Source organism: Athene cunicularia (genome assembly GCF_003259725.1).
Source record: "Athene cunicularia isolate RWA chromosome 13 unlocalized genomic scaffold, athCun1 chr13_part1, whole genome shotgun sequence".
NCBI classification, from domain to species: domain Eukaryota; kingdom Metazoa; phylum Chordata; class Aves; order Strigiformes; family Strigidae; genus Athene; species Athene cunicularia.
This window is the reverse complement of record NW_020799117.1, coordinates 5125791-5143951: the sequence shown is the minus strand read 5'-3', so window position 1 is coordinate 5143951 and position 18161 is coordinate 5125791. Positions and strand designations below refer to the sequence as shown.

General features: G+C 42.9%; 2 protein-coding genes across 3 annotated transcripts in view; one reads left to right on the top strand and one right to left on the bottom strand.

The window, feature by feature from the left end:
• The window catches only part of COL23A1 (collagen type XXIII alpha 1 chain), a 190774-nt gene extending 181277 nt beyond the window's left edge, over positions 1-9497 (top strand). Inside the window, exons 21-29 of the mRNA XM_026858064.1 lie at positions 226-267; positions 1136-1162; positions 1596-1667; positions 1761-1814; positions 2083-2109; positions 2607-2660; positions 3337-3423; positions 7386-7424; positions 8369-9497. Of these exons, the coding sequence (XP_026713865.1) occupies positions 226-267; positions 1136-1162; positions 1596-1667; positions 1761-1814; positions 2083-2109; positions 2607-2660; positions 3337-3423; positions 7386-7424; positions 8369-8371 (405 nt within the window). The 3' untranslated portion in view covers positions 8372-9497. The remainder of the gene's footprint in view (positions 1-225; positions 268-1135; positions 1163-1595; positions 1668-1760; positions 1815-2082; positions 2110-2606; positions 2661-3336; positions 3424-7385; positions 7425-8368) is intronic.
• Positions 6337-18161, bottom strand: part of HNRNPAB (heterogeneous nuclear ribonucleoprotein A/B) — a 26501-nt gene continuing 14676 nt past the window's right edge. The window contains exon 7 of one of the 2 annotated variants that reach the window (XM_026858070.1): positions 6337-6805. The gene's annotated coding sequence lies outside the window, so the exon portion shown is untranslated. Of the gene's footprint in view, positions 6806-9965; positions 11214-18161 lie in introns of those variants that run through there. The other variant, XM_026858067.1, reaches the window with a different exon arrangement.

The window sequence follows — 18161 nt, the reverse complement described above, 5'->3', positions numbered from 1 at the left end:
GGGTCACACCTCCCATTTCAGAGAGAGATTCATCTACTAATCTAGATTCATCTACTTATTAAGATTCAGTTATTTATAAATCTTACAAGCAATTAATTAGCAGATATTTTTATTAAAGCCATTACATCAGAGAGCATCAAATCATGATTCTGGGCCACGTGAGGTTTCCATTCTGTCTTCTCTCTGCTCAGTCCCGTTAATGTGGTGTTTAATTCCCTTCTGCAGATCATACCTGAGCCTGGACCCCCCGGATTACCTGGCCCTATGGTAGGACTCTGGAAAAGCGGCTTGTGATGCAGATTTGTCATCACATGGGATTAGTTAAGGATGAGGGTGGTTTTCTCTGCTTAATCGCTGTGGGCTGCTGTGAATCTGAGGAAAAATTCAGGGAAAAGCTACAGTGTTGGGTGCTGTCTCTGGATCCAGAGATGGATGCACCCGATCTAGGAAGGTGTCAGCATTTGTGACATGTTTTGCAAATATCCAAGTTGGTCCCTGGAGTGGGGAAAAGATAAAATCTTATGGGATGGGAAAACCTGTTTCCCCCCATGATGGTGCCTGTATTCCCACAAATTTGCCCAAGTTGCTCTATTTTTGCCATCAATAGCAGCAGGAGAGGAAGCAGGTGGTGAGGAGCAGGCTGAGCATTTCTGATGCAGATCCCCACGTTGTTTAGTACCGATGATGTTCCAAAAGGCTGAGGAGCTGTCAAGGGCATCAAGAAGGTCTGGATGCCTCTGATGTGTCTAAGGCGCATCTTCAGAGACTGCACTTCAAAACCAGGTGGCTTTCCAGGCAGCGTTTATAACCCGGGAAGCACCCCTGGCCCTGCCTGGGCTCGGAGGGCCGCAGTGGCAGGGTGCTGCCCTCCGGAGCTGGCAAAGCTCCTGCAGCACTCGCTCCCCAAGGCTCCTGTTGCAGAGCTTTATTGTTGCAAGTTACGCAAAGCAGTCCTTTTTCAGCTCCTCTCCCCCCCGATTTGACGTCGGAGAGCCAAATAAACTGCCACCTGTCTTGAAAAGAAATACTTGGCCATTGTCAGCCCATAATTTGAGCAAGAAATGTTTTGGGAAGTGAACTTCGGGGTTTGGTTTTAAATTCTGTTTTTTCAAGTGCACCATTGTCTTTCCTGCAGGGTCCTCCAGGAATCCAGGGGCCTAAAGTAAGTCAGTAAATTAAATGTCACCCACTGTTTTCAGGCTGACAGTGCATTATTTACAGGCTCACAAAGGCCTGTTGGCTCTGGGGACTGATTTTTTTGTCACTGTTTGTGACAACACATCCCTTGGTTGTGCTGTTCAGCAGTTGGCGTTTTGGAAAACAAGCCATTTTTTCTTCCAAACATATTTACAACTTTTAGATCTTCCTCCAGCACGGAGTCCTGAGGGCCAGCGGCACATGCAGGGTTTCCAAACACACAGGGTTAAACCTCTATTTTCAACTGTTTTCTTATATGGTCCGTTCAAGAGGAAAACCTTAACAGCAGCACGGGTTTAAGCATCCCAGAGATGTGGTAGGAGGCGATGGATGCGCAGGGTGGCTGTCCTGGGCAGAGCTGCCAGGTCTTCTTGGTTGATGCCATTTCATTTACGCAGGGCTTGGATGGTGCAAAGGGAGAAAAAGGTGACACCGGTGAAAAGGGGGACCACGGCGATGCTGGACCCGTTGTGAGTCATTTTCCCATGTCTCATTTCTGGCTGTTGATAGAAACCTGCCTTAGAGCAACTGTCCCAATGCCTTGTTTCATTTTTTTCTTTAAGGGTCTCCCGGGTGCTCCAGGTCTCATCGGTTTACCCGGTACCAAAGGAGAGAAGGTAATCATCAGTGTTGGAAAGGAGCATTGATGTTGTGGTGTAATCCTAAAATAAGGGTTGTAAAATCCTGCCACGGTGGGTCCAGCCAGAACTGCAGAGCTGAGCTTACCAGCACTATCCTGATGTGGGATGAGGAGCTCCCCTCAAGCCCCAGGGGCTGTCAGGTGAACCTGTGCTCTCACTACTGTATTTCACCAACTGGGCACAAGTTCGCCTGCAACATCAAACTCAATATGGCATGTCTTAATTTTTATTTTTACAACTGCAGGGAAAGCCAGGGGAGCCAGGATTGGATGTGAGTATGGAAAACATGAATTGTGAATATGTAGAAACATGAACAACATGCATGTAAAGGCCATCAAATTGCTCAAGATTGTCAGAAAAATATGCAGCTAACACTGTATAGGCTACTTTCCCTTAAACATGGAGCCTGTGGAACAATGTCTGTAGGAGAGGGCTTAATTCAGGCCAGTTGCCGGACTGCTTCCACCGCACAGCAGTGACTGCTCAGCTAAAGATGCCGTGGGGGTTTTCCTTTCCAATTGAGAATATTTGTATTGGATTCAGTGAAACGAGTATTCCTCATAGCTGTAACGTTAATGGGGTATGGTAAAGCACTAGCTTTCCCAAGAAATTGTTGACATACCAAGTCAACAGGAAGAAAATGTCATATTCTTCACGGGAGGACGGGTTGATTGCTGGTATTTGCTTATGTTGAACTGAGATGCCGGGATGTTTGCATGGTAAACTTAAAAACCTCCTTTTGTCTCCCCCCCACAATTGTCATGATAGGGTTTCCCAGGTCTTAGAGGAGAGAAAGGAGAGAGAAGTGAAAGAGGCGAGAAGGTGAGTGTGCTATGGCTGTGGAGATGCTCGTGGGGGCAGGACTGGCTGCTCTTTTTTGGCAGGCAGTGATGCCCTGGGTGCTGGCTCCCTCTCCAGCCTGGCAGCGTTCCTCAGGTCACTGCTGTAAGGCCTTTTCTGGGGCACAAGTATTTGCATGGTCTCAGTGTAGGCAGGACACGCAGTAAATTCCGACTCACTTGGAAGTGCTTTCTGCAAGCCTGTCCCCCACCAGCACAACCATTGTGGGAAAACGGAGCAGTCTGACACCTCCAGGTTGTAAAGAATTGCTGGTTTTGGTTTATAGACCTTGAAAATGGATCCAAGTCAAAAGTTTTATTACCAGGATCCTTAAATAAAGGGGGAGGGTGCCCAGCTGGAGGCAGGAGCCCAGCTGAGTGCAGGGCAGTGGCTGGAAGCTGGTGTTCCCACTTACTGTCAGATACCAGCCTGGTTTCTAACAGAAACCAGTCATTTAGTTACTCTGTTATAAAATAATCTATTAAAATATCTCTACCTAGCTTTGACTGAAGATTTTCACAGTGATTTAATTAGCTGAGGTTATACTAGTGCAAATGCCCCTACGCTGGGTGAGGTGTGGGACTCTGCAAGTGCTCTGTGATTTTAAAGCCAAGGTGTTTCCCCTCCCGTTCCTGATGTTTTCCTGATGTACCAACAGGGTGAGCGAGGAATACCGGGGAGAAAAGGAGCCAAAGGGCAGAAGGGGGAACCAGGCCCTCCCGGACTGGATCAGCCTTGTCCCGTGGTACGTCTCTTATTTCACTCATCTGAGCGCGTGTCGCTGGGACTGAAAAGGAGATGCAGTTTTGCAGCCAGGGAAAGGGAGGGAGGATTTGGTAGTTCTTTATTTTGCAGTAAATCAGAGCAGATGGTTATTGTTTTCTCACTTTTCTTAATGGTTTGTTTTATCTGCACTGCTGGAAGTTCACTGCTCGCTGTAAGGGCTCCTCACTGGCCAGATGGGAGCAAGCCACAGCAGTAAAAATAAAAAAGTCTTTGTGTAAAGACCTTCTTATTGTAGTCAGGAACAATGGGCTTCAGTAACCCTCTTCGGGAGATAGCGTGCCCCGGTGAAGCTGCCGGCCTGGCTTTTGAGTACATTTGAAATCAGGGAGTAACTCAATGCAGAGGATGGGAGGCGCTTTGAAAACAAGGTCAGCTCCATCCCTTCACCTCTGCAAACTGAGCGAGGGATGAGCCTGGCATGGATGAGCTCCTGCATGGGAGAGCAGAGTTGATAGCATCTTAGTACTGCCAAAGATAAGTGAGGTATGAGCTGGAGCTCCCCAGGCTGCCAAGAAACGCCTCTGGGAGAAGAGACCTCTCTGTGTTTCTCTGCCCGAGACAGCAGCTCGCAGCTCAGATCTGCCCTTTCTCAGATGCATCCTGGGGCACCGTGCAGCATGTACACAAAAAGGCCCTCCAGGAAACCTCCTGGGTGTTTGAGCCATGGATCTCCCAAGTCCACTTCCAGAATCTCTCATTCCTTTGATAGGGCTGAGAGAGTAAAAAAAAAAAAAAATCTATAGTGGTTTGTAAGAAGTTATTTGGCCTAGTAAAATTTACCTTCCTTTTCATTATTATTTTTCATATAATGACTAAAACCAGAGAGAAGCCTTCCCTAAAATGCTTTGAGCCTGCAGGATGAAGAGTGATTTGTATCAACTGCTGAACTGAAATGTACTTAAAAGCTGCTTAAGTGTAGCTTAGACCTTAGTTCAGAGGCACCTAACTGGTAGTGCCATGTACCTGCTCCAACAACCCATTTCTTGTGTAAGTGTGTGACTTTTCCTCACCCTGCCAGCACAGCTATGGCAATCAAAGCTGTCATATGGCTCCACCATACCACCAAAAATCTCCTTTATTTTGCTTGGAGATTGTGAATGTGAGCTACAATTAATTTTTCCATTCCTGATGGATCGCTTTTCCTCCCTCAACATGCTGACGGTCTTTTTCACTGCACTGTGACAAACGTGAATCTCTGGTTCGTGTATGAGAAGATCTTTCCCAGATGACAGACTCTATGTGTCTGTGAATTCCCTACCATAAAACCACTCTGCTGACTTGCTGTGTCATCAGAAATGGAGTTCTGGACCTGTCCTCCTCCTCCTCTGGTGAAACACGGGTGTCTGTTCGAGTAAATCCCGTGTCCTTTATCATTCTCAACAAGCAGTTATTTTTTCAAACAGGGAGATTGTAGCATTGCAGGCAGCAAAAGGGACTCAGGTTTACCAGGCCTGGACGGGGTGAGCGTGCCCTGCCCTTTGGTACAGTACCTGCTCTCTTTTCTTTCTTGCATGGCTTGTGTGTGTGTTTCTGCTGTGGCCAAGCCCCGTCCCGAGGAGCAAATCCCTCCAGGGAAAAGGAAGGACACAAGGCAGCAGAGCTGGAACAAGATGTTTCACTTTGGCATTCGGGGAAGGATGCCAACATGTTGTGCCTTCTTCCTCCCAGCTAAAATGACTAGATAAGGAGTGTAAGCAACAGGAGATCACGTTGGGGAATGCCTGACCCTTTCTTTACAACAACAGATGCTAAAAATTAGTTCTGGTTTCTCTCAGCACCTATCACCCAGTTTGGTTCCCTTGGTGCCTGTGCCCCAGCAGCCCTGTGAGTCCAATTCCCAGCTGGGTTTTGAAAAGCTTTACCCAAATGATGAGCCAGTTCTGCAGAGCAGGGGTCACCAGTACTCTGGGCCTTAGGAGGACATTTGCTGAGTCAGCACATAGCTCTGCCCCATGGAGCTCAGGTTGAAGTCCAGCAGTTATGCAGGAAGGTTTGTGCTCTGCTCCCCAAAAAGGGCTCTCCATGACTAGCTAAAAGAGATCATTGTTTTATTTTCATTTTTTTAACCATAGAAAATGCTGCATGTTAGATGATTTGCAGTTGTCTTCAGAGAAACAAAAAGGCAGTAAGCTGTCTCTCTTTCAAGAAGTTAAATTACTTTCATATGTGTCTAAGAAACCAATTACTAGCAGCAGGCCTGCTTCAACTCTTCATGTTTACTCCCCAGAGTTGTTATATTTACCAAGTATCTCCCATCTTAACTGTACAGAAAGCACAAGACCTGTATGTATTGAAGGCATTGTAAACTGCAGGTGACTCCTCCAGAATGTCACTACTACAGGACTAGTTAGTAAAGCACTTGCACATCTTCCTGCTTATGTATCTGAGGGTTAGTTGCGTGCTGGCTGTGAGCGTTGTCTTTGTGCTCCACCCCACTGTGTGGTGGAGGCTTGCTGGGTTTTCAGCCATGACTTTCAGTCCAGGAGCATGAGCCTTACTTGCAGGTTGCAAAGCTTTTTTTTGAGTTGACAAGTCATTTTGGGATCACTTGAGTGAAACATGGTAGAAAGGCTGGGAGTTTTATGATGGCCAAAATAAGTATTTTGAGTGCAGAGGAAGAAGGAAAAATCCCAGGGCAGAAATCAGCCCTGTGACTGTGGATGTACTTTAACAACAGTTCAGGACCTTTCTAGGTCAACAACTGCTCTGCACCTTGTCCCCTTTACCCTTAACCCCCAGACAACTCTGGCAAACATACAAGTTGCACTTTTTTTTATGAATAGTTATGGACCAAAGTATTGACTGGCACCAGCAGAAAAATGTGTGTTTTCTAACTAATGTTATAGATAGGGAAGCGTGTGAAAATAACTTGACCTGTTACACTACGAGTACCTGGTGACCTTACTTCACTGCATCTGTTTTATTGGGCATAGGCTATTTTACATATAAAATCAATACAGAATACAAAAAATGTGATGACTGACATTTACAGTAAAAAAATGTAAAAATGCATTTTGACCTGTATTTGCACTAGCAGTTATCTCCGCTGCGTACACATCCTCGTGGCTTCCCACCCCTAGTTAATTTGGAGGTGGCTCTGAGGGGGAATGGTCAGTGCATGTGTGCTCTCTTAGCTCTACATGCAGAAATTCATGGAATCAGAGAGCCAAGAGCCTTAAAAAAAATCCAGCATCAGAAAAGGCAGCTGAAGTCAGCCATTTCTTCTAAAGTATCTTGAAAGAGTTGGTCATACATAGTCCACTCCTCTTCTAAGGGGCTCCTTCCTTTTCAGTGTTTTCCTCCTGGTAAGTAAGCTCTTCTGATTTCTGTGTTTCTTGTATCTCCATCAGAAAAAGACAAAGATTTTCACTCCCTTTGCATAGTCCACAACTCATTCTGTTTCAATCAGTTCAGCAACTCAAGATTTCTTAAACTAAGTACTGCAGGATTGAATTTAACACAATCAGGATATCATCCAGGAAAAAAAAAAAATTACATCACCGCCCCCAAACTGAAAAGCGCATTATTAACAAAAAAATACATTTCCACATCATGCTTCCCATATATATGGCTGATTGCAAAAAACACTACCTTATAAAGCAGATCATGAAGTTAATTAACTGTGGTTCCAAATTCTTAGATTTGTTCACATTTTCTTTTTTGTTTAAATGAAAAAGAAAGTGTTTTCGTTTGGTTGGTTTTTTTTTTTACCCCGGGGTGTATTCCGTTTTGTGTTGTGTGTGACACACGGTTTACTTTGCCTGCATATTTATTTCTGTGCATATACAGTAAATGGGTTTTGCATGGTAATTAACGGTGCTGCTAAACCTTTCATGGTTGAGAAGACTGAGCTTCGGGTTTTTGGGTCTGACATTTAAGTCACCACCAACAGAAATTAAATCTGTAAATTCAATTTTGCAGGGACCAGACGGACTGCCAGTAGCAGGATGTTGGCATAAGGTACAGTAATGATAATAATTGTATGTCCGTGAGCAGGTCGTGAGTAATTTTGTTTGCTGCATGGCGATTGTTTGCACTGCTGCACATCCTTTAAGCAACAGGTTATATGCCTGGCAGACCTAACGTCATGCCTTGGGAGAGCAGGTTCCATCTAGCTTCATTTCTTGTTCCCCACCGCTGTAGACTGGTGCTAGGAACACCGCTCCAAAAAACGGCTAAGCATGAAAAATCATTCTCGTCGTCAGTAGCAAAGCCTTTTTTTCAGGCTTGCTCAGGCTAGGCTTTTATTATGGCCCAGGCAGTTTAGGAACCACTCACGCAAAGACTGCACCACTCTGCAAAATGTGCTCGTGTGACTTACTCAGCCCATACCCTCTAGCTGAGACTTTTACAGCCAGTTACCTCTTTGTCACAGAGTTACAAAGCATTTATTTCCAAAGACTTCTCTGCCACTGTAATTCTAATCCACAACCGCTACGCTGCGTCAGTGCTCAAACCAGTCAGGTAATTTGTACTGTCTCACGCACCTGCAACAGCCAGGGGTTGTAAGTGCTAAAGGCAGCTCAGGAGAACGAGATGTGTCTGTCCCCAGTCTGGATTTGATCCAGACTTGTAGGAGGAAGCTGTAACCTCTTTCAGGGTCATACCCTTGTCGGAGAAGCTGAGTGCAATTACTAACCCAGTTTCAAACATGTGGTATGTGGACACAGTTCGAGTTAATAGCAAGCACGTTACTAACCGGTTGCAAACCCTTGGTTAGAGTGTGAGCACGCATGCCCTTAGCATATAGAAGTTTTTAATTCTGTGGTAAGTTGTTTTGATGTACTGTTAATATTAAAAGAAATCTGAATGCCAATCCTTATAATATTAACAATAAGCTCAGTAAGTGTAATGAATGGAGCATTTTCTTTGATTGAAATGTTTGTCTGTGTGTTCTTTTTCAGTGATCTCTAAGCATGAAGCACAGTATGTAAATAATGTGATATATTTTGATCTTTTTAATTTTTGTATAAAAAAAGGGAAAAAAAAAAACCTTTCAACAGTAATATATTGACCTTTTTTTATACTGGATTCTGTCATTTATGGACTTTGAAAATACTGTAAAGCGCCCAAACCCGTAAGATACACATGATAACATCAGGATTTGATAAAGGTACCAATGACAGTAACTGGGAATGAACAGCATTCATTGCTAATGTTGCTGCGTGAACTAACAGCACTGAGACAACGTGTTGCCTAGTGTGCCTTATCGCATGAAGGAGGGAGAAATCCCTATCCTCATTTAGCTCTCAACTCTGTATTTGCATTGCACATACACATTAAAAGGGTGAAAAAAACTGGCTGAAAACAAAGAAGAAGAAAAGGACGCAGCCCTAGAACTGGAAGAAGCTGCTGTATTACCATTGGTCAAACAAGAGGAGGACTTGCAACTTGGCAGAGGAAACAAAAGCCAAGCTCCATTCATTGCTACCTGCTGCTGACATGATGGAAATAGCAGTTCTTTGGCTAAACAGAACAACCTTGACTACCTGTGGTTATTTCCACTACTATCAAGAAAACTTTTTTTTTTCCTCAAGAGGGGAGCACCTCTGGGTGCTGTTCTGGGGTCTGTGGCTGAAAATATGCAAGCGCTTTGTTACTGGGGAACCCAAATTCCCCCAGAAACCTCCACTGCAGAATTTCAGAACACAAAAACCTAGTAATACGTCCAGTGTAGAGAGTTGTGGGACAGGGAGGGCTCTGCTGTAGTCTTTTCTTAAACAACAGAGCACATCATGTTGCTGTTAAGGTTCCCAAAATCTGGGAGTTTGGAGTATTTAATTGTCTTGGTTTGTAGGGTTCATTTGCGTTTGATTTTTCTTGGTTTACATGGTTTTAATTGTAAACTCTGTAACTCTGCACACTCCTCTTGTCCTCTTCTTCCTTCTCTCCCCTTTTTTGGTCTCTTTCTTTAAATGACCACATGTCAGGCACACCCCATGCAGAGCAGGGTAATGAATAAAAGGACTACGATATGACATTAAGCGAGATCAATTAAAAATTTGCCAACTTTTCACATTTTTAAATATGTTGAAAAAAAAATAGCGATTGTGCCATAAAGAGCCATAAAAAATTATTTCAGGGAGGAAGAAAATGGCTTACAGCTGAGTCTGTTCAGCTTACAATGAAGATCAAGAGGCAAAGATTCCTTTACAGGGAGGAGATACCGTATATTAACAAGTTCTTAAACTGAATAGAGAAAGATGTACAAATATCCAGCCAATGGGTAAAAGCTGAAGCTACACAAAATCTAATAAAGCAAGCTATGCATTTTTAATGGTGGGACTGGTTAATACTAACCAGACCAGTGATGTAATCCACATCATTTTAATGCCTTTTTGTTTTAACAGATCATTTCTGGAGGAAATACTTTAGCCCAATACAAGTTGCTAGGCTCTGTGTAGGAGTCTTAAGTAAAATTAAGAGCCTGACCACAATATCAAACCAGATGGTATCAGGGCTGTTTGTGGCCTTGGTCTTACAGAATACAGAAGGGAGTCATTTTTGGTGCGCTGAGTCAGTCTGAACCCTCTGCTAGATCCTTGTTCTACTGCATCTCTTACGGCAGCTACTGCCCGAGGGGACCTGAGAGAAGGATGCGACTATTGGGGCAATCCGCCCTGCACCAGATGACCTAGTGCTAAGGTAGTTCTTGCTCTGATATTCTGAAGAACAGTAGGACCGTGCTCTGTGCTCCACGCAGGCAGGGTGATACGTGACCAGTGTCTGTGGGTTCTTATCTGTGACTGGGTCCTAGGTGTCCTTGAGCTTATCCTTTTAGTCAGCTGAAAGCCTTTGTTATCTGCTGGTAAATGCAGGAATGGCCATCTAGCTTGGTAGATGCGGACACACAAGACTTACGGCTGTAGGCAGTGAACTTTTGTTACCTGTCTTTGTTAGCTGCTTAGGGTCTACACCTACACATTGCTTGCTTTGTGGCTATACTTTGCATCTTTACCAGTTACTGACCGTTTTCTTGGTCGCCATACAGATTAAATCCATGTAAATTCATATCAACTAACAAATCAAGAAACAAGAATTATGTAACTCAAAACAGCAATGAAAATGCATTTTATTTACTTCCATTTCATGTTGTTAGCTATCACTTTTGGTGTAGGGGTTTTTAAAGGCATAAGGAGCAGTTGAACAAGCTCCCACTGGCTTTTAGTGCTTTTGAAAAACCCCTTTACTGCCCGAAATTAAAGCTAAAAATCATCTTCTGTGGAAGGTTGAAGGCAAATCTCTCATTGATGTCACTGGGAAGAAGATCTGTAATTGATCCCTTAATGTACAGTTGCTCTTCCCATCTCCCCCAGTCATCTCCAAACTAAAAGCAATTCACTACTCCAAACCACACTGTGGGCTTCTACACTCAAATTCCTGCACGTGTCCTGTTCATGGAACCTCTTATCGATATCAATGAGAGTTCAGTCCCCAGAATGACTGCAGAAAGCACAAGAATCTGGAAGTGTCCACAAACAATCTACAATGCAGATAGAAAAGTCTTGTTTTACATACGCTGGCAAAAACTAAACAGCTTTCTATCTAGCTCCTACTCGAAGAAGTTTGATATCACTGAAGCTACAAGACAAGCTAACCTCCAAAGCTTATGAAATTATATTAAAATTTATATTTTCTCTGAGGAAATACCCCGAAGTCCTATTATCTTCAGGTAAACAAGTCAGTATTCCGTCTTCAACTTGTGGAATATCCAGTGCTTGTAGGCATCAACTGTGACCACTGCCAGGCCTGCAAAACATTGATACAGAATACCAGAATAGTGCTTTACCTATTGCTCTAATGGCTCTGCATGGCAGCCATCCCCCTCCCAACACAGAGCCTCTGCTGCCACAGAACCCAAGACATTTGTTTGTAATGGAGGAAGAGAGCTCAGTTTGAATCAACTAAACCTCTCAACTGGGGTTGTCCTTTCCCCATCCCCGAGGCACAGCCTGACCACTCAAGGCGTTTCCATGCCAGTCAAGGAGGAAGGCCAGAATTATCTTCCTAGCACAGGACTGCGGCTGGTATCCACACCCAGCAGTGCTACCGCCTCGGCTGCCAAACCCTTTAGTGATCATCTTTGAAACTTCCCAGGCAAATGCTCTCTCTGCATTGGTTTGTTCTGCATCCCAAATACTGTGAGTCCTGCACGTAGAGAGGAGATCCGTCTGTGCACCCGCAGCAAGGCTGGTCCGTTCAGGACATCTGCCCTAGTGCACGCGCACCGATCTGCTGCCTGCGCGCGCAAGCTGCTCTGGATTTCTGCTGCTGTCGTTTCCCTGGGAAACGCTGGCAGGGTCAGACCCTGCCATACACAGCACCTACTGCCACTTCAGCTACGAGGAACTAAGCAGTAGATCTCCGAGGATCTGCCAGTGGTACGTCTACTCTACCAACCCCTTTTCTGTGGCCAAAGCAGCTGAGAGCTGTGGAAAGCAGAGCTCCCACGTGAGGCTGCTGCGGTTCTGATCTGCGCTTGACGTCCTTCCTGGTCCTCAGCTGAGATCGGTGCATTTAGCCTTTATCATCTGAACTCAGTGTTCCTTATCGATCCTAACATGCAGATCGACAGGCTGTATTAGAGGAACTGTTGATTTTTTTGTATCGATTGCACAGAGTCTAAGAGGAAAACTGTTTAGACTGCCATGTGCTTTCCACACACAGACATATTTAGAAGACGAGGTGGTTAAATGATAAATTGTTTCAGAGCAATCATGATCTTATTGGGAAGAGTTAAAAAAAGATGTGCTTTGCTCAGCAAATTCATGCCAGATCAGTTTATTATTTTCTCCTTCCATATGAAAATGTTTATGTGGGTCTTTCTGAATACTTTTGAGTTTGCAAATAGCTCACGAAGATAAATTTTACTTTAAGGTAGTACTGGCAGCCTCACTCAAAACGCAGTAATTATCTCAGCATCTCACAAAGTGTAGTGCATTTTTTTCCCCAGGAAACCCATCTTTTTTTTTTTTTTTTCCCCTCTCTGGTTTGAGAGAATGTAAGGGGTTTTTACAGGAATTCAGAAATACAGCTAAGTGTTACCACTAGATGTCAGCAGCAATAAAGATGATTTAACAGGGAAGCTTCTAATGCTTATTAAATGTAGGTCAGCCTGAGACTGAGCAATTGATTTGTCTTGACCACTAAAATATTAAGTGTGTTAGCCTCGTGGATCTATCAGTGGACATTCTGGGTAACACACTTAAATTTACTGATCTGAAGCCTAGCCAAATTTATGTGTTATCTTTGTTTTCTAGTTTAAAAACCAAAATTCCTTAGTCTAACAATTATGAAAGTATTATTTCCATTGTTAAAGATAACCACGTCTGCCTGCTGCTCAGGAGCAGAGGACAAGCAGCAATCTTTAAGGCTAATTAAAATTGCACCTGACAACCATCTTTCCAGTTACCACCACCATCCTCTCTCCAACATACTGTAGCCCAACCGATTTTGGAAGCAAAGTTCCCAGACTGAGTCCTAAGAGCACAAGAACTCATTTGAAACCCCTGAAGAGTTTTTCAGCCGTGGAGCTGTGCCAAGAGGCCGGCCTGCCCACCAGAGATGGCAAACGCGTTACGTGACTCACGCTGGAGCTGCTGCTGCCTGTAAGCCTGGGGAGCGCTCCCTAAGGTGCTGGGGGGGAAGGGAACATAGCCAACTAACCCCCACACCTAACTCCAGTGCTGAAGGCACGCTGGCAGCTCGAGAGGCCCCTTGTCAGAGTGTGGACCCAGTGATTTGGCCTGTGCTGATGGAGGCAGGTGAGACTAATTAGTTTTGCAGTTGAATCACTGGCTTGGCCAGTGAGTTAAGGAATATTCCTCTGGGTTATGAAACAGGTGGCAGAGAAAACCCAGTCTGGCTCCAGACTGAAACTGTTTCCAAGCCTTAATGCTCTGGGATTTTAGTTTTGGGTTTGTTTTTTTAGAAATCACGACATTGCCACATGCTTTGTTTTATTCTCGTGGGGAAGGGGAGAGAGTTGCCTTTCTTGTATACACTGCTTCTAACACGTGCTGTATATATACTGGTGATGAATTTATTGCCATATGGATTTTTCTCCTGTGTATTTAAAAATAAGAATGGTTCTTCTAATGATAAGATACTTTCTGATGTGTTTTCTTTGTAGGAAACCAATAGATGAAACATTTAGGTGAGCTTTTTGTCTTCTGTAATTCCATAAATTCAGCATTTGAAATCCTTAAGCAAACCAGCAAAACGTATGTGAGGTTTCAGCAGTTCAAGACATTCTATGCAATGATGAAAAGTAATCCATGGAGAATGACAGAGGTCATTATCCATGGTTTTAATGCTGTCACAGTAACCCGCTACCCAGGAAGCATGTTTGGGATGGCCAAGGCTTTCATGCCTGAAAGCCTGAGTTCTAGTCTGGCTGCTTTCTCTTCCCCCCCCCCCACATACAAGCTGTGTCCCATTTCAGCTGCTCTAACTGAGGACAACTGTGTTGGCTGTGACAGTGCTGAAATACATTACACCAGCAAAGATTTCAGTCTGCACTGTTTACTATCTCACCAGCCCACAGCTCAGAATGAATCTGTGAATTTTTATATGTGGCACATGGTTTTGCAATCGGCCAAATATAGCGGACTTGGGCCAGAATGAAAGAGCTCACCCATGTGTAATGCAATAAAATACTAAGATGCTAGAAATTTCCAGCTTTGTTGTAATGGTAAATAACCATCCTTTGCCAATATAACTGTGCCTTATTAACCTGTAAATGTAGTGTGTGTTATAAAGGAGTATTAGAACTTCGGTTTCCTGCTAATTAAATCCTGATTTAATGCTGCCCTCTAGAGGAGATTTCTTTTCAATAGAGAGAAACAAATTTTATGCTGAGACAAATTTTATGCTGTAACACTGTCCCTTAATTGACAGCACACATAGGGATGGGCACACCTTTTGCATAACTATATGGTTTGAATAGATGTTTGTAAAAAAGGAGCATACAGATAGAAACTTTAGTCTTTATTCCAAATCTGGTATTTTTTTCTTGGGAAATAACATCATATTCTCACTTCTTTTGGGTTTTTTTAGTCCCATTGTTGCCCAGATAATATAAAGCATTATACAAATAAAATTTATCATCTGTAGTAGGTTACCTGTCAAGTTGCCTTTTTAAAATTTTAGAGCATGGAAGCTTTGAATTATTTTTTTACAGACAACAAATTTATATTTGAGATATGCACAAGTATGAGTAATAACAAATGATAAAAATGTAGATGTCCCTAAACTGCTTATCCTGGACAGATACTGTAGGTATCTGGCTGAACTCAAATCAGTGAGTTTGGTTCTGACTTGCACTAGCATAGCTAGGAGCATCCTCAGTAGGTGTCCAAGGGTGGAAAAAAACCTCAGTACTGTTTTATTTCATTTGAAGCTCCTAAGTTTTACCTGTTAGTATCTGCTGATGTGCTTAGTAGCACAGCCAGCCTTCCAGTTGTTTAACTAGGAAGATTTTTCAAGTGAGGGGTGAACTATTTAGATTGATTTCAAGAGGCCTAAGACACTTTAGCTAACCAAAGCAATCACTGTGGCATATACTGACCTTGGCAACCTTACAGGACAGCATTATGTAAAACTATTCCTTGGATCCTTTGGCAACAGTGATTTAAATTTTTTTTAAGGGGGAGTGGGGGGAAGGAAACATCTGGTCACTCTATTTAGTTGAGTCTCGCTGTTATTTACTGGAGACACATTTAATTGTGTTCTTGGCACTGCAGTGAACTTGACTGTAATTAGTACAGTTGTAAAACTTCACAGCTCCACGCTGGGGAATCTATTGCAGACTGAAGCGAACTAGTGAGTAGAAAAACCCGTTTCCTGAATTTTGTTTTCCTTATTATTTACATTTGTAGGCTAAAAATAACTTCTAGTATTTTAGTGTCCCCAGGTGAACTTTTCTATATCCTTGTGTACATGTGGATGTCACAACAAAAGGGATGTCTAACTATTGTGCAATCTGCAGCTAAAGTAAGTGCTGAAAACCTGTCACTTAGAAATGAATGGAAGAAGGACTTAATAGATTGTATGACTCTATACTACTATAGAGACCCTGAGGGAAAACCACAGGAAAGCTGAGAAACATGAGTTTTCAAAGTATAAGAAGTGGCATTATTGACAAGAGTGGAATAAGAAAGACATTATTAACATTTGTGGCTTTCCTGCATCTTAGGACAACAATCAATCCCTTCTTGCTAAGTTCTGGTAGAAGTTGCCTCATAGCTGCACAGTTTCATGGAATAGTCAGCTCACTTGTGTGTCTGTGTGTGGTTTCTTATATAACGTAGATATTAATGAACAGAAATGTAAAATGGAGATGCCCCAAGTATCTGTAAACAACACTAATACCACTCGCTGCTTTTTTATACGCTGTTAAACACTGCATTTTATGCTGAACTTTGAGAAGTGCCTTCTACATAATGTTATTAAGTGAGTGCCTATCAAACTTGCATCTCTACAATTATATAAAAAATCAGGACCTGGTTTTACAAAGCAAAAGCACCCACGTTAGCCACCGAATTCCCAAATCAAGCAGAAGAGGTAATAAACTGCCATCAGTTAGAGTAAGATTTGGAGTTCTGTTGTGTTTGCAAGTTAGTTTCATGGACGGAGCGTAGTTTTTACAGATAATTAGTAGCAACCTTTTGTGCGACTGCTTAGGGTTCTTTTTTTCTGGTATCTTAAAAAAACAATCAAAAATACTCAATATGATGAATGCTCAGCACAAAATACTAGAGTCAAAACTGAAAGCCACCACCTGTTGCATTAAATTACTTTGAACATAGAAATATTTTAAAACGGACATGTACGCTAGCATTTCTGAAACAACGTAATTTGAGAAACTATACCTGCTAGATTTAAAATCTAAATTAAAATTTCACTTATTTGTATACAGTTTAGAAAATACATGCAGTGTGTGCTTAATCTGTCCATATTTGTTTTGAAATTATGCTAATAGGGCTTAATCCTCTACCACGTTATGCAAGTGTCCCTTATTTATGTGAGTTGTTGCATCACTCTAGTAAGGCTGTTTGGAGGAGAAAAGGCTGTTTGTGTGTGTGTGCAGTTTGGACACCTTGTGAGAATTAGTTTTGTTTTGAATGTATTTTACATGGTATCTGATACAAAGCTGACTAAATCTCTGTAAAATGTATCGCCTTTAAAAAGAAATATATAGAGATATTAAAAATACAGAAAATGTACTTAACTTTGCAAACTCTTTGTGGTTCTTAATCATGTGTATGTGCCATAAAAAGTATTCTATTTACTCATTTCTTTGGGGAACAACTACTTTAAAAATGAAGGCATTAATAACAGTATTTCTTATCCATTGTTTTAACATGTTAAAATGGTATTAATTAGTACTGCATCATGTATTTCTAGTTTAAAGCTATAATGGACAGTACATTAGCTTGAGACCTCCAAAAATATTCTTTCTTGTGCTTTCTGTAATAAAAGCAAAGGCTAGATTTTTTTTAAATGGTCTCTCTGTACAGAATGCTTTTTACAATTGTGTGAATATGTATAATGAACTCTGCATTTGTAACCAAGAATAAACTTTCCAAATTGTAAATGTTCAGGTTGTTATTATAAATAGCTACTAAGTATCTTAACCAGACAAGAGTTCAAATAAAGATTAACAGCCGTTATTAATTTTTTTTCCACTGTCTTTTGTTACTTAAAACCTGACTTATATGCAACAACTGTGTTTGACTTCCTAAATTCAATCTAACTTTAAGTGCAATTTGGGTTCTCCGTATTACACAAAATTTAAACTGCTTCTGCATTTATCAAAGACCTGCAACTCGAGATAATTATTGGTGCCTACATCTAGTCAGCCAAGTGTGTAGTTTTAAAAGGGTCTGCTCTGTTTTCTAGTCTTCTTAGCACATGTTGTAGGTTTAAAACAAAAGGTGAACATGTACTTGGAAGGAAAAAAAGTCTGGTATCTTTTAGACTGAAGCTTGGTAAGTTTATGAACTCAGTTATGGGATACAACACCCACAGTGGCAGAGGACCCATTCCAGAACATCCTTTCTGGTTATCTTCCTCTTTTTCTGTAAGTAATTCAAATCAAACAGGAATGGAGGAATGACCATTCTAATCTAACGAGCGCATTTCCTCTTTTAATCCTATTTGCCTATTCTAGGATTGGCTCCTAAATAGTCAGGTCTACCTATCTGTCACTGACCAAACACAAGACTATAAATGGTTTGGTTTTACTTTTGTTTAAAGAGTTAAGTACGCGTTGAACAATTAATACAGTTGTAACGCCTTCGCTACCATCTCGAACTATTTTCCCTGGTGAAAGAAGCATCCTTGACACGTAGGTAAAGAGAGGGAGCGTTACGATTCAGCTGGAACACTGATCCTGAGGAGCCCCCCTCCGGGAGGGGCCGTTCCCCTCGGAGCTGCCCGCAGCCTCCCCCCGCCCCGTGCTCTGTGCGGGACCTCGGAGCCGAGCCCGGCCCGGCCCCGCAGCCGGAGGAGCCGGCACGCACTGGGGAGTTACTGGGGAGTTACTGGATGTCCCTTGAGACACCAGCTGTGCCCTGAGCTGTGCTGGAGGCGCTCAGCTCAGGGGCTGGGCCCTGCCGGTGCCTGGGTCCTCGCTCGGGCTGCGCCGCCTGTCCCGCCGCAGGGCAGTGGCTCCCCGCCGGCAGGCCCCTCCCC